Source organism: Lepidochelys olivacea, assembly GCF_965140295.1.
Source record: "Lepidochelys olivacea isolate rLepOli2 genome assembly, chromosome: 2".
NCBI classification, from domain to species: Eukaryota; Metazoa; Chordata; order Testudines; family Cheloniidae; genus Lepidochelys; species Lepidochelys olivacea.
Genome location: NC_140412.1, coordinates 169187184 through 169202557, shown reverse-complemented (window position 1 = coordinate 169202557; position 15374 = coordinate 169187184). Strand labels below are relative to the sequence as shown.

Sequence of the window (15374 nt, the reverse complement as noted above, 5' to 3'; positions counted from 1 at the left end):
ACATGGGATTACTATCTTGGCTAATATCTTGTGATGGACTTATCCTCCATGAATTTATCTAATACTTTTTTGAACCTATTTATACTTTTGGCCTTCAGAACACACCCTGGTAATGAGTTCCACAGGTCAACTGTGCATTGTGTGAAGAAATACTTCCTTATGTTTGTTTTAAACCTGCTGCCTATTAACTTCATTGATGACCCCTGGTTCTTGTGTTATGTGAATGGGTAAATAACACTTCCTTATTCGCTTTCTCCACACCATTCATGATTTTATAGACATCTATCATATCCCCCCTTGTCTCTTTTCTAATATGAACAGTCCCAGTCTTTCTAATATCTCCTCATATAGAGGCTATACTATACTCCTGATATTTTTTGTTGTCCTTCTCTGCATCTTTTCTAATTCTAATATGTCTTTTCTGAGTGGGGACGACCTGAACTGCATGCAATATTCAAGGTGTGGGAGTACCATGGATTTTATAAAGTTGCATTATGATATTTTCTGCCTTATTATCTATCCTTTTCCTAATGGTTCCTAACATCTGTCAGCTTTTTTCCAAGGTCTCATTCTTGAGTGGTAATAACTAATTTAGACCCCATCATTTTATATGTATAGTTGGGATTATGTTTTCCAGTGTGCATTACTTTGCATTTATCAACACTGAATTTCATCTGCCATTTTGTTGCCCAGTCACCCAGTTTTGTGAGATCTCTTTTTAACTCTTCACATGCTGCTTTGGACTTAACTGTCTTGAGTAATTTTGTATCATCTGCAAATTTTGCCACCTCACTCTTTACCGCTTTTTCCAGATCATTTATGAATATATTGAACAGTGATGGTCCCAGTACAGATCCTTGGGGCACCCCGCCATTTACCTATCTCCACTTTGAAAACTGAGCATTTAACGCTACCCTTTGTTTCCTATCTTTTAATCAGTTACTATAAGTTACTCTTATCCCATGACTGCTTACTTTGCTTAAGAGCCTTTGATGAGGGGCCTTGTCAAAGGCTTTCATTAACATTTAATTCCATTAAATAAAATTAGTTTATCATTTAACATTAACAAAGGTATTTTATGTTTGTTCTACTGATGCTATGCATATTTTTATATTTACAATTTTTTTTTACACAATAAATATTCCCAAATCACGTGTAGCTATAGTGGTCTAACTGACAGTTGAGTGAAACAAATAAATCTGAATATTGTGTCAGCATCTGAACCAAACCTTTATGTCATTGGTTCATTTCAATTTAAAAGCCATACGTTTTGGTGACAAGCATAATTCTGTAACACTTTCTTGGAACCTTATTTTAACATACTAAAACGAGGCAATGCTGTATAATAGGAGAACCCAGTAGGAGACATATTTTTAGTTTATTTACCATAGTATTATTATGTCTTGGGGTTTTACCCATACATAAATATAGCAACTCAAACTCCACACTGAGAAGAGGTTATTTCTAGACTCAGATAATTTCTACTGCTGTTTTACTGCTTTCCCTATTTGCCCTAGTCTCTCTTCCTGTTTTCCTTCTTCCCTATTCTCAGCCGATACGTTCACTGTTCATCCAAGGTCCGAGTTATGCTTGCAGGTAGTCTATCTCCGGTTCAGATTCGGGGCCATTTGTAAGATGATATTTGTCTATGTTGACAGAGATTTAAAATATCTCAGACTCATTGCCACTATTAAAGTTATTGTCCAGTTCCTTTAGAAGATCTCTTATTGCAGCTGCTAAATTTCTGAATAATGCCAGAAAGGCTTTGTTACTTGGAAAGAGTGAGCATAGAGGTGAGCTGGAAACTCATTTGTAGATATGGTTTGCAGGAGCTACATGCTTTAGTAGACGTGGCTGCTAAAACCTAATTTCAGTTGACTCCTGCCAAATAAGTCACTCTAAATTGTGAATTGATTACATTTCTGCTCTCTCCCCAGCATTCTCCATGATATTTTATGTTTTTCAAGAAATTGCACAGAAGCATTTTTATGTTCGATACAGCTGGCCAATCCTCTAGGAACAGTATTTTGAATATCTTCCTTCATTGTGGGTCCATCTGGACAGATTTCTCATAGTTGAAATACCCATACCCATTTTTCAAGTGCTGGATGCACATCAAGTCTGTGCACAAATAATATCAGCAAGCCAGCTGATTAAATTACCCAACAACTAATCCATTTGTTATGGCAGAGCTGAAGTGAAAATGTGTTGCCAAACTGGTTACACTTTACCATTTAAAAAATTAGGTTGATGAGGAAGATTTTCGTCTTTCTTTCTAACGCATTTGTGGATTTCTTAGAGTGAAAGGAGAGGTTTGAATTTAAAAATCTCATGAATATTCCAGTGCTGAGTGGAAACAGCGTTACAATACTGGAGGATCCTGGGATTTATTAGGTAATAAAGTCATGATGTGTTTATTAGAAATCATAAAACATGTCATTAATGACATGGAATAATGCAATTTTTATACCTATTATCTTGAAAAATCAAAATATTTTTTTCATTTGACAAACTGGTTATTGTCACTGAGTGTGTAGGCATATATGGGTAATATATTTATCTCAATATATTCTCAATGAAGAATTAAGGTTGAAAGCAGCTTTCTGTGGAGTCCAGCTAGCACTCCCTGAAAAGGTACATTTTTCATTACAAATATTATGTATCTTTAGAAATTCCCAAACATTTGAAGTCTGGGAATGAGCCCTATCTATTTATATTTATACATATTAAACACCAAACCTTACATTAAAATAACATGATTAAGTTGCAAACTCAAGCACAAGAAAGTTAGGAAATGCCTGAATTAAAGTTGCCTGAGCACTGAATGAGGCACAGGTCCTGTTAAAGACTTTAGTATAATGCATTTGCAAAGAGGGCCCTATTAAGGTTGCATAGGCACCCTTATTTCTAACATTCCCTGACTTTTGTGTGCTTGGCCTTGCAACCTTAATGATGATGTTTTAATAATTTTGTGTGTGTAATAGCCTAGGTTTTTTTTTTTTAAAAAAAAAAGCTAACTGAAGAAAACAGAAATTCCATCATTTGACATCAGATTGATATCCACATAGGTCATCAGTAGGTTTGGAACCTTTAATTCCACTGTACAGACTTCCATGTGAGCTAATGAAATAGTTGATAGCAGTAGTAGCTGCCATCCTCTATGTAGACCAGCACTAGAGGGAATGGGACACTTTGCCAGTGGGTGTCATAGACATTTGCTGACACCTGAGGAATCATGAGGCTTGGGAATCTTGGTTTCCATTCCAGGCTCTGGAGGGGAGTGTGCTCTAGTGGGCACAGACTCTTGTGTTCATTCTCCCCAACCATGACCTCTTCTGTCCCATCTGATACAATCTGTCCCTGTCCCAGTCCTAGCTCTTCCCTGCCCCTGACTCCTCATCTCAGTCCCATTCTCCTTGCCTCTCCAGTTCCAAACTCCACTCCTCAGGCTTCTCTTCTTAGTCCCGGGCTTCTTGCCCAGCAAGTCCTAATCTAATCCCTCCAGACAACCCTTACTGAAACAATCATAGTCCCCTCTTCTCATCTGATCAATCTCATTCTACCCTCAGTTATGTCTCCCAGCCGATATTCCCATTCCTTCTGGCTTCCAGAAGCTCTTTATCAAATTTGTGCTTCTCTTGCCTAGCTCCTTCTTCCAGCCTCTCTGCCAAAATTACCAGTACTCCCCCCTCATTGTGGCTCCTCTTCATATCTGTTTCCCTCACTTCAGTCCGCTGCCCCACTAGGTCTCAGATCCAGTCTTTTCCTCCAGACAATCCCAGTCTTCCCCTGTTTCCTCATCTAAACACAGTCTTCCCTGACCTACTGGCTTGCAATCATCCCTCCACCTGTTTTTCTTTCCAGGTCCCAATCCAACCTCCTTCCTCAGCCACTCCCAATTTCCCTCTGCCATCCTCCAGTCCTGTCTCCACCCCTACAAGTTCCGTCTCATAATCTACTCCCCCTGTGACCCTCCCCCAACACACATCTGGCTCTTGTCCCTTCTGCATTCCAATCAGGCAGCTTCCTTCTCCACACTACGAGGCCATAGGAGTGAGACTTTCTGCTCAGGTGACTAGACCTGCGTAGCTGGTGGCAGCCCAAATCTGTAATCGCAGGGAACATTCTGCTCAGCCCAGGGCTGGAACATGTCCAACACACTCACTCTTTGGGGTATTTAATGGCTAAAATCTAAGTTTCTACTGAGTATGTGCACACTGCGGTTTTTCACAGGCTTATAACTTGGCCAAATTAGGTGGATCTTCATGGGGAGAGCAAAAAGTACACCTAGACACAAAGTACACCCTGACAAATTTCAAGTCCCTGCTCCAAATCTGGGCCACTACAACTTTTCCAACTTTTCTATAAAAATTTGCCGGACTCTCTCAACCTGAGTAAAACAACATATTTTAATCTAGCCTTATTCTTGACATTGGCCAAAACCATTTTAGCTGAAATTTCCCCAAAACAAATTCAGTCTGAGGCCAGCACAAAGCATGAAAAATTTCAGCCCAAATGGTTAAAGGTTGGCAAAGTTACAAGCAACTGAAAACAAGATCTTATAATGAGCACGATCAGGCAACCTCAGCAGGTTGTGCTAGTAGCCTGGTCTGTAATATATAGGGTCTGAACCACCACTTCATCACTCCACCAGTGGAAGACCAGAGTATCACCGTGGTGAATCAAGCCCAGGGGATGGGTGTGGGTGTACATAGGTACACACACACAAACTGTATGTATACATGTGTATGTGAATACCGTTATCAAGATTTTGATATACAGTATGCTCCCCTTTATCCAAAACCCTATTATCCAAAACCCTTCCTTATCCTCCATTCAGAGTCTTGGTCTGGAGTCTCTACTGTGCCCCACACCTTGCGCCTGCAGGGATTGATGGGAGTGAGTGAGCATGGGCAGAGCAGAAACTCCCAGCCAGGACTGCAAGGAGGAGGAAGAGGAGGGGGACGAGCCCCCAGGCTCAGGGGAGGCCATCCCTCTACTGAATAGCTTCTGCCATCTTGATTATCTGAAATCTCAATTATCGGAATAAGATCCATGCCCACCCTGCTATTTAGATAATTAGGAGTATACTGTATATAAAATAATCAAAATTTTAAAAATAGGTGCCTACATTTAGGATCTTAAACCCATAAGTCATCTCATGTTGACTGTGGTGGGAGTTGCTGGGAGCAAAGCATTTAAAAAAAAACATGCCACCTATTTAGCGACCTAAATATGGACTTGTGAGACTAGGTTTTGAAAAATCTAGGTTCTGAGTGTGTATACATGGACATGTCTTATGAACTATATGTCCAATACACTATATATGGCCCATACCTGTGTATTATGTGTCAATCTGTCTGTTTTTACATTCCTGTTGTTACTTAAGAAAACAGATAATTACAAAAAGAAATAACTGATGAATAGCTTATGGGAAGGAGATTTTATATATTAAAAATTGCTATAAAATCTACTTATGACTTTGTATTTGTTCAGCAACACTGAGGTTGTTCCACTTCGAATAACCATATAAGGAAATGGCATATAGAAGTTGGTACCAGTTTTGAATTTGTTATTAAGCTTTTTTTTAAGAAAGTGAAAGTTTCATCAGTTCAGTTTTAATTTTTAATAGATACATTTATCTCAATTTTTTTCTCTTTTCAAATACATTTGTATTTGTTTGTAAATTTTATTACGTAAAACAGTCATGCTGGGCCAAATCAATGATCCATCTAGCCCAGTATCCTGTTATCTAGCAGTGGCCAATGCCAGATGCCTCAGAGGGTGTCAAGGTTCCTCCCCACTCTGAACTCTAGGGTACAGATGTGGGGACCTGCATGAAAAACCCGCTAAGCTTATTTTTATCAGCTTAGATTAAAACTTCCCCAAGTACCAACTATTTTACCTTTTGTCCCTGGGCCTTATTGCTGACACCACCAAGCGTCTAACAAATATAACAGGGAAAGAGCCTGCTTGGAAATGTCTTTGCTTTTTCATTGTTCTTAAGATCCAAGGGTTTGTTCACCTATGCAAATTGGTGAGGATTTTTATCAAGCCTTTCCCAGGAAAGGGGCTGTAGGGCTTGGGGGGATTTTAGGGGCAATCAGCTTCTTAAAAGAAGAATTTTAATTAAAGAAAAAGTAAAAGAATCATCTCTGTAAAATCAGGATGGTAAATACCTTACAGGGTAATCAGATTCAAAACATAGAGAATCCCTCTAGGCTAAACATTAAGTTACAAAAAGACACAAAACCAGGAATATACATTCCATTCAGCACAACTTATTTTTTCAGCCATTTAAACAAAACAGAATCTAACGCATCTCTAACTAGATTGCTTATTAACCCTTTACAGGAGTTCTGACCTGCATTCCTGGCAAAAGCAACACACAGAGAGAACCCTTTGTTTCCCCCCGCCCCCCCACCTCCAGCTTTGAAAGTATCTTGTTTCCTCATTGGTCATTTTGGTCAGGTGCCAGTGAGGTTATCTTAGCTTCTTAACCCTTTACAGGTGAAAGGGTTTTTCCTCTGGCCGGGAGGGATTTAAAAGTGTTTATCCTTCCCTTTATATTTATGACAGAGGAAATGAACAGAACAGAGCAATTATTCAGTGATCCACCTCTGTCATCCAGTTGCAGCTTCCAGAAGTCAGAGGTTTAAGAACATTAAGTATGAGGTTGTGTCCCTGAGCACCCTGGCTAATAGCCAGGGATGGACCTTTCCTCCATGAAATTATCTTTTTTGAACCCAGTTATACTTTTTGCCTTCAACATCCCCTGGCAATGAGTTCTACAGGTTTACTGTGCATTGTGTGAAGAGTCACACAGAGGGCCTCCCAAGAGAGGGCCTGATCCTTTGTTGATGTGAGTAGTGCTAATTGAAGTCAGGCAACTTGCACCCATGATGACTATTCATTTAAGGGAAGAAAAAATTGCATCCGATGTATGGAAAGGAATGTGAAGTAAAGTAAAGAGTTAAGCATTGCAGTAGTGTGTTGTTTCTTATTCTTGAAGTATGGCTGATGTTCTGAAGGATATGGCTTATGGTCTCTCTTCCAGACATTAAATTCTAATAATGCTTTGATTTTATTGTCTGATATAATGTCATTCTTTGAGTAATCTGTTGATATTATATGAAGCAATAGAAGAGATCAGTCAAGCTAGTTTTATACTAAATGATAAAGTGTGCACATTATTTTTTCACAAGCAAATTTTCAGACAGTGCTAATTTAATGATGCATATTTCCGGGCGGAGACAACAGAACTAGAAAGAACAACATCAAGGAAATGTGTGTTTTGAATAGTGAGATATATCTAGATGATTAGCAGCTCGGGCTAGTCATCAGGAATTAAGATACAGGCCCAGATATGCTGCTTCACTGAAATTACATTTAGCAAACTTGGTGGGAAGGGTGGTGTAGGAATTCAGGGAGCTCCTTGCTGTAGCTGTCTAATACTCTGCCAATTCTTGGTGCAGGTTACAGGAGCACCCACATACTTCTGTAAATTGGTGACCACACTCAGCTAGTACATCTGCCAACTGAGTGTAGCAGGAAGATGTTGGCATCCAGCCACTTCTCTTCCACTCCCTCCAAGCCCCTGCACTGGGCTTTTGAGAAGGTGGCATAAGAGATAGCATTAATGGCTTTGTATCCCCTGGAGAATCCCTGGTTAGAGGAGACAGCCTCCATTCACTTTACACTGCCTGTGTGGCACAAAGGGAACAGAGCAGGGCTGGGAACCAGCTCGATAATATAGTTGGTATTTACAAAATAATGGTCCAATCATGTAGACACTCAATGAGTAACTTTACTTCCATGAGCAGTTCCTTTGGGTTTGGTCAGAGTCCAAATTGAACAAATAGCCTGGTTGGAAAAGAGCGAGATTAAAAACAAATGAAGGCAGCATTAAATTGATGTGATGGTGCATGCTTATAGCAATGGAAAACGCCTTTGCTGAGCAGTGCCGAAGATAGGGCAACAGATGGCTGCTGAACAGGTGCGCTGGTTCAACTGATGCCTCTTTAATGATTGTTTTCCTCCTCCAGTCTTGAACTTTTTGGTATTTAAGGTTTGCTCCTAGCACTGCTAATCAAACCAGAATGTGGTGGTCTGTGTAATTCCACTTTGGGTTTCTGCATTAATTGTATCAGTTGGGTCAGAGAGGAAAACATTTAGAGGAAAAAATGGTCAGTTCAATTTCCATTGCCTCAGTTGACTACAGAGAGCAATTTGCTGGCTGATTACAGAAAGGGGGGGAGATGTTGTAGATGATCACAGTACCCTGTACAGAAACTTCTGCAGAATTCAAGGTATAGGAGATGCATATTTTGACTAGCCAGAAACATTTCCCATTTTTGAAAGCTTTTTATTTGTACCCATGTTGGTATTCATGCCATTCAGGATTAAGAATTACATTAAGCCACAGAGATTTCTGTCCGTGCTAATCAGAATTTTTATTTATTTTCATTGGAAACGTCACTGCATGCAACATTTTCATTTTATGAGACAGCTGAACATCTCCATAAAACAGCATTTTTCTGACTGTAATTCCACAGGACCTCTGTTACAGGCACCAGAAGACTGATCAGAATCAATGCTCTCTCGTAAAAGGTTACCTTCGCTTGGCTTCCATCTACATTGAATACCCTTGTTAACACTATCCATCTTTGTTGCATTTTGTTTGTCATTTCTGCAGGGATGATGATATGCATATAAAAGATTTAATTACCAGTCTATTATGTGTTTGTAAATCATTGAAACCAGCCAGCCACTGCTCTGGATTCCACAGCATTCTGCATCCTTCTCCTGTGATCATGTTGTTCACATGTTACTTCGTGCTAGTCAAAGAATGTTTGGAAATCAACAGCACAGATTGGGTAGTGTCGCATTTGAACAAAGCTAAATAATGGCATGTTTCCTTTTCCGATGCCATTTAAATGTTTGGGTCCAAATGCAATCGGAAAAATAAAACAAAACACATGCAGTGTTGGGGTGCTGTCTATATCTTTTTAAACAAGTCATCACACTCATATTTTAGGGTGCTGCAACACAGCTTTGCTACGTAGCCTTTGTACCAACCATTCCCACAATAAGATTCTTCAGTCTAATAAGATACATGAAAATAATACTTTGCTCTATGGATTTAAACTTTTGAAATAATTGGCTAGGTCTTCACCTGGTACATATTAACCATCTGCACTATATGCTAGAAAGAATATATTTAATAAAATAATGCTTTAGTTAGGTTTTCAAAACTTGACTTACCTACATATTATGTAATGTGTCCAGAGAGAGGAAAATAAATTATCTACATTATTCCATGAGATTTAATAGTGTTAACAAGTAGTTAAAGTAGGAAACTAGGAATCAGGAGACTTGGGTTGTGTTCCTAAATGTTGCTGATTTGTAGTATGAACATTGACAAAGCACTTAACAACTCTATGCCTTACTTTCTACTTCTGTAAAATACAGATAATACCCATGTTTGTAAAACATTTGAGCTCCTCCATGGCAAGGTCTCACTAAATGCAATGTATTGTGATCACCTACAGTTTAATACTTTCTCTCTCCCATTAGGAAAAATACACCTCCTACTCTTCCTTTTCTGTATTTGGTTCTGGCAACAAATGCTATCCTCTACTGACTGTTCAAAGCTGTGTAGTCATTAAGACATGTCCTCCTTTTACAAATAACAGTTTTGTGGCACTATGAGTATCAGTGACATTGTCTCTTCCTTGTGGTTATCAGTGTGTGTTGATGATATAATATTAAAATCCCAGTGGTGGTAATACAATAGGCATCCATGTTGTTACTTGATAACATTGTATGACAATCAATTTAGCTGAGCATTCTTTTCATCTTTATGGAAAAGAACATGTACATCTCTGTCTCTGCTCAATGCTTTCAGATTTGGAGATGGCTATTCAGTCAAGGTTTGGCTTAACAAAGAAACAAGTAACCACGGTGCTATTTTGGACTATCTGCAGCTACATTTTCCAGGAACACAGTTTAAGGTACGCCTGAAATTCTCTGTTTATAGCAGTTGCCAAGGATAGGTTCTTGAGACCATTAACGAAAAGTAAAGTTGAATAAACTAGCTGGTTTCTCATTCTTTCCTGATCAATATGGCTACTCGTTTTAATTGATATGTGCGTAACTGTTAAATTGTCACCCACAGTATGGTGCAGATTAACCTCAGATGCAGAGTAGGGCCATTTCGGCAGCATAAGCAAATGTGATTGGTTCATGAGCTGCACTTCCCTTTTCTTATATTTGGTATTTACAGAGTCAGAATTTCCAGGACATGCACACAGGGCCTGATCCTATGTCCACTGAAGTGAATGGAAGTAATTTTGGAGTTAATACATCAGCAACACCATATTTTAGTTTGTCCTCACCCAGTCAATCCAGTACCTAGAAAATGGAAGTCAGGTGATCTTATTGCATTAGGAAGTCAACATTTACCCACAGCTACCACACAGTGACATCTAAAATGCCTCCGATGCCTTCTATTTTAAGCATAAGGATATGACGTAGTGTTTCAGGTATCGTGTGATAACTCTTGATTGTTGAATGGCAATTACTATGTATACATGTCATCACCAGAAAAGCTCTCAAATATATATTTAATAGTTGACTGAAAGTTGTGCTACAACTTTGTTCTCCTTTCCCAGCAGGTTGCCTGATTTAAAATAGGGGGCTCGGAATTAAAATAGGGGAATTCTTCTGAGGCTGAACTAATGCAAGGAAATGGGCATCCCAACCAAGAGATCCAGTTATATAATATTTTAGACATTTTCTCTCAAGACATTTGAACTCCTCCTTTCATTTTTCTTTCTTTTCTTCAGTCCATCCGTTCAGATAAACAGGTGTGATGTCTTAATCTAATGAGGTGTACAAGCCCATAGATGTAGTGAGATTTTCATTTTCACAGGCACTTGGCTATTTGGTTAAATAATATTACTGATGTAGAAATCACACATTTTTGCTCTTAGCTGTGTTCATAATAAACTCTAATGGTAACCCAGGATTAGTTGGTTTGTGTGTGTTTATATAAAATAGATGTGGTACCCACTAGTTAATAAAAGTAAACTTTATTCTACTTTCTCTAATCTTGCCAATGTCTGCAGTAAAATGGCTATAGTCCTGTGCTCTGAAGCACCTCTGTTTTCCAAGGTCACAGAGGAAAAGTCAATTGGTGTGTTGCTCACTGTATCCATAAGTGTCCTGGATTTGCATATATTGTATGATATGAACACATCATAAAAGGGTAACACTTTCAAATATACCACAGCCATCTGTCACATCCCCAAAATGTGTGTTCAGGCATAAATATCAAACTCAGTAGATTAAAACATATATTTTCACATGCAAAATTGATCCTTTATAGGTGTAATTTAGAACTCTGTCTCTGAAAATGTATCCTATAAAAGTAGATGGTCCCAAGCTGTAGAATTTTGGTCTGCATATCGGTTTCTAGCACCCTGAGTGTCGGGATAGGGTTCTGATTTAAGGTTTTGGTTTGGCCATTGTAGATACCGGCTGTGACATGCTGATTTCAATGTGGCTTCTGAAATGTTTCCCATTCCCCAAAGTGTCTGAATCAATGGGTTTGGTTTGAAGCCCTCTCTAACCTTAAAATTTATAAGAAAAATACATCCCCGCAGCTGCAAACAGCTCGCTGTCTTTCAGGTCCATTGTGATAGCTTTGTGGAAACTGAAAGATCTTTTCTGAACCACACCACGTTGTGCCTTTTACAATGTTACAATCAAGATCTAGTGGATTCTTACAGAATCCTATTTTTCAGCTGAGGCTCATATTGAAACCGGGTCAGTTGAAAATAAATATAACTCTATCAGAATATTCACTAGCATTTATTTATGTTTGTTTGAAGGAACAGCACCTTAATCTCCAGGAGTATCGTGTACCGTACGGATGCGGCTGCTTAGCAGAGCTCTTCAAAGTTTTAGAGAACCACAAAGTTCTACTGCAAATCAAACATTATTCCATTAATGAAACCACTTTAGAGCAGGTATGTTCCTCCTCTGTGTTGCCTCTCTTTTTCTGAATATGCTGTGCCACTTTAATTAAGTACGCAGTAGAATATTGCAGTATATAGTTTATCTAGAGCTGTCCTAGTGCGATTCATAACCCACGATAACCTTATAACTAAAGGCTTTTCTTCCTTAGTGCAAGTGGTTGGGATCTTTCCTTTTGAAGCAAATGTCATGCAGTTTACTTGCATTTGCAACCTATGTACCACTGCAACAGGCACATTAGAAACACACAGATAGAAGGGTTCCCTGCTGATGCCTATGAAATCCTGGGTTTACATCATGTATAATATAGTGATGATCCTGACATTCCTGAGTGCCTGTGGCATCTAGGGATATAACTTCTCACGTATCTTCTGAAAACGCTGAGAAGCTGAGCTAGTCAGAACATTAATTATGTATAATATTTGCTGTGAGATTAGCTCTTTTTTCCAAGTGCAAATCATTCATGAACAGACTTTGATTTGTATGAATCTATCAGCTCCTGCTGCTTTAATTATTCAGTGAGCAATTTATCCAAACAAATAGCCTATGGGTTGTTCCTTGACTGTTCACTCAAGCTTGTTTACTCTTCATTATTTATGGTGAGTGATTATGGTGAGTGTACTGTTTTTGCACCCTGCCTGAATAAGTGAAAGTTTTAAACAGGATAACAAATATACTTCCTCTTGAATGAATTCCTTTGCTTCCATGTGAATATTGTTATGGGAATGAAGAACTGTCATCCCTCAAATATCCGAGTGATCAAAAAACCCTTTCACATGAATGTAGGTGAAAAGGAAATGAGCAGGGGACCCAACTGAATACAACGGGCATTTGGAATTCAAATGGATGTTTGGCCACATCAATCCACAGCATTCAGAAGGTTACTCAACATAAATTTTAGCTTTAAATATCTGGGCGTAGATCCTGCACCACTGAAGTCAATGGGAGTTTTACCATTCAAGTGGGTGGAAGCAGGATCAGGCCCCTCCCTAATTTTTTTTAAAAAGTATTGATTTGTTTATTCAATACAAGCAAAATCCAGTGTTCCCAAGGAATGTGGATAACCATATAAAATTTGAACTTATTTTATCATTATTTTTATTTGACTTGAAGATGTAGAGGTGAGGAGCAATTTGTTTGCAAACTGCTCTAGATCAAATGTAACTCCTGAAGGGATTTCATCAGTTTTGAACACAGACTTTACTGATTTGCTTTAGAAAGCATCTTAATAAAAGTGGCCTGAAAAAGTCACAAAAGGAGACAAAGTTCTAGCTCATGTATTGCTATCCCATAAGCCCTCCTCTGTTGTATCTTGCAGGTATTTATTCATTTTGCTACTCAGCAGCAGGAAACGTCTTATTCTGCACAAGAATCTTCCACCAATCATCATCACCATCTGCCAGTCTAGGCTCAGTGCAGTTCACCATCCAGCAAAATATTTTACAGTCAATACAACTTTTCACCTGGTTACTGCCAAACTGAAAGGGAAGGCAAAATTTGCAATTTATAGACCAAAAAACAGAGCTACCAGTTCTTAGTAGAAAGGGTGGTTATTATACAGACACACGGCCAAAAAAAAAGTACACTCCTTTACTGAACTGGAATTTTGTAATAAAACAGTTGGCCTAATTAATGGAAATCTGTAACACAGTAAAAGGGCTGATCGTATAAAGAGTGACATTTCAGAATTTTTTTGCTGGAGGGGGTGGGGAGGTAGCCCTCTGTTCATTTGATCACAGTCACATTAAATATCCATAATTACTACATGAGAAGGGAAGCCAACCCAATGGATATCAGGAACAGCCATGCTATCATATAATATTTGTATTTAATAACTCAAATGAGAGCACTTTGACTTCTGCAATAATTCAGTTCTGTGTTATGACAAGCTAAATTAGCCTTTTTTATTGTATAAAAGAAGCACTATATTCCATAAGGGCTTTTTGTCACAGGGAGTATTAGTCGGTTATATTAAGTACATTTAACAAGGTTTCATGAATCACACTTGACAAGGAGTTCTCCCTAACACCTGTAGGTTATTTCTTTAGGGATTCTAGAGCATCATTAATAATCTATTTTGTTAGCTTTTTTATGTTACTTTTTAACGTTCTAAGAGAAGGTCAAACTGGGTTTGTAGCCCAGGACATACTGGAAGTAGATGAGATAAGTGTACAGGCATTGATCAATAACCTTTTCAGTCTATTTCAGATTCTTCAGACAGGGCTGTGCCATAGCCTTCAATAGGGTCACCAGCCTGTAAATCTGAGACAGAAATTAACATTTAATGAACAAAACCTCAGCCTCTTTCATCCATCCTCATATTCTGTGGCTAGAGAAAGATCAGAACTTCTTGGAGTGGGGGGAAGAGGAGAAGCTCTTAGCTCTTTTTTTATAAACAAGCTCTCTGGGAACCCTGTGCCCAGAAGTAGATATCGCTTTCATTTGGGCTCTATTATCTGATAGTTGAAATTTTGGAACACTGTGGTATTTCTGTGGTATAATTGATGTGAAAATCAAATTGTACACTTTGAGATAAAAGGATCTAATCAGAGGCTATCTGTGTTCCTGTGTCCCTGCTTTAAAATGACATCCTGCTACAGCATGGCATTAAAGTGTTATGCTTGTGCCTTAGGCTTTTCAAGCTGACCCAAAAGGGTTTTTGATTCTCACATTGGCAGGTGTATTTTTGGACCATGATGCTTGTGAACGAATTTAGAACTCAGGGTTCCCACTTTGAAAAATTATTCTTGCTCTTTTCAAAATGTTAAATCCTGAAAACTTAATTAAATGTCAGTTTTCTGAGTAAAGTGTGGAATATTGTATTAATGTAGTGGGTGAATAAAGTAAATAAGATTTATTTCAGACTGATGTTTGAATGCAATTCTGTTAACTAAATTTCTCTTCTTTGAATCTCTTCATCTGTCTCTCTCTCGGGACCCAATTTAATTGAAGCAAGTAGCAAACAATGTTTCTCTCCCAATCCTTTATGGTTGAAGAAGGTCAAAATCTAATTGAGTTCCAGTGTACTGGGTTCTGTCTCAGAGGACATTTTCCCAGTCTTTGAAATGCTGCACTCTGGAAGTTTGCAAAGTCTAGTCTTTGAAGAATTTTTTTTTTTTTAATTAAAGAAAAAAAAATCTGTTCCAAGAAAAGGTCAATTCATATGTTAATGTTGACAGAGTCACTGAATTTCTGAATCACACAGAAATGGTATGCATGTTATCACCTTTGGATTTTGAATCCAAGACAACAGAGGATTTTAAAGAAAAAATACACCTTCTCTTATGAGATTTCTGGTAGGTATTTCCATGACCGATTTCTCTGTGTCAGACTGT

The 15374-nt window shown here is 38.5% G+C and overlaps 1 protein-coding gene across 1 annotated transcript in view; it reads left to right on the top strand.

Annotated features, from left to right (window-relative positions):
* ABCA13 (ATP binding cassette subfamily A member 13) overlaps positions 1-14804 on the top strand; it is a gene marked incomplete at its 5' end in the record, with an annotated part of 301195 nt that extends 286391 nt beyond the window's left edge. Inside the window, 3 exons of the mRNA XM_084621105.1 lie at positions 9908-10013; positions 11895-12032; positions 13358-14804. Of these exons, the coding sequence (XP_084477231.1) occupies positions 9908-10013; positions 11895-12032; positions 13358-13447 (334 nt within the window). The 3' untranslated portion in view covers positions 13448-14804. The remainder of the gene's footprint in view (positions 1-9907; positions 10014-11894; positions 12033-13357) is intronic.
* Positions 14805-15374: the final 570 nt, after the last annotated feature.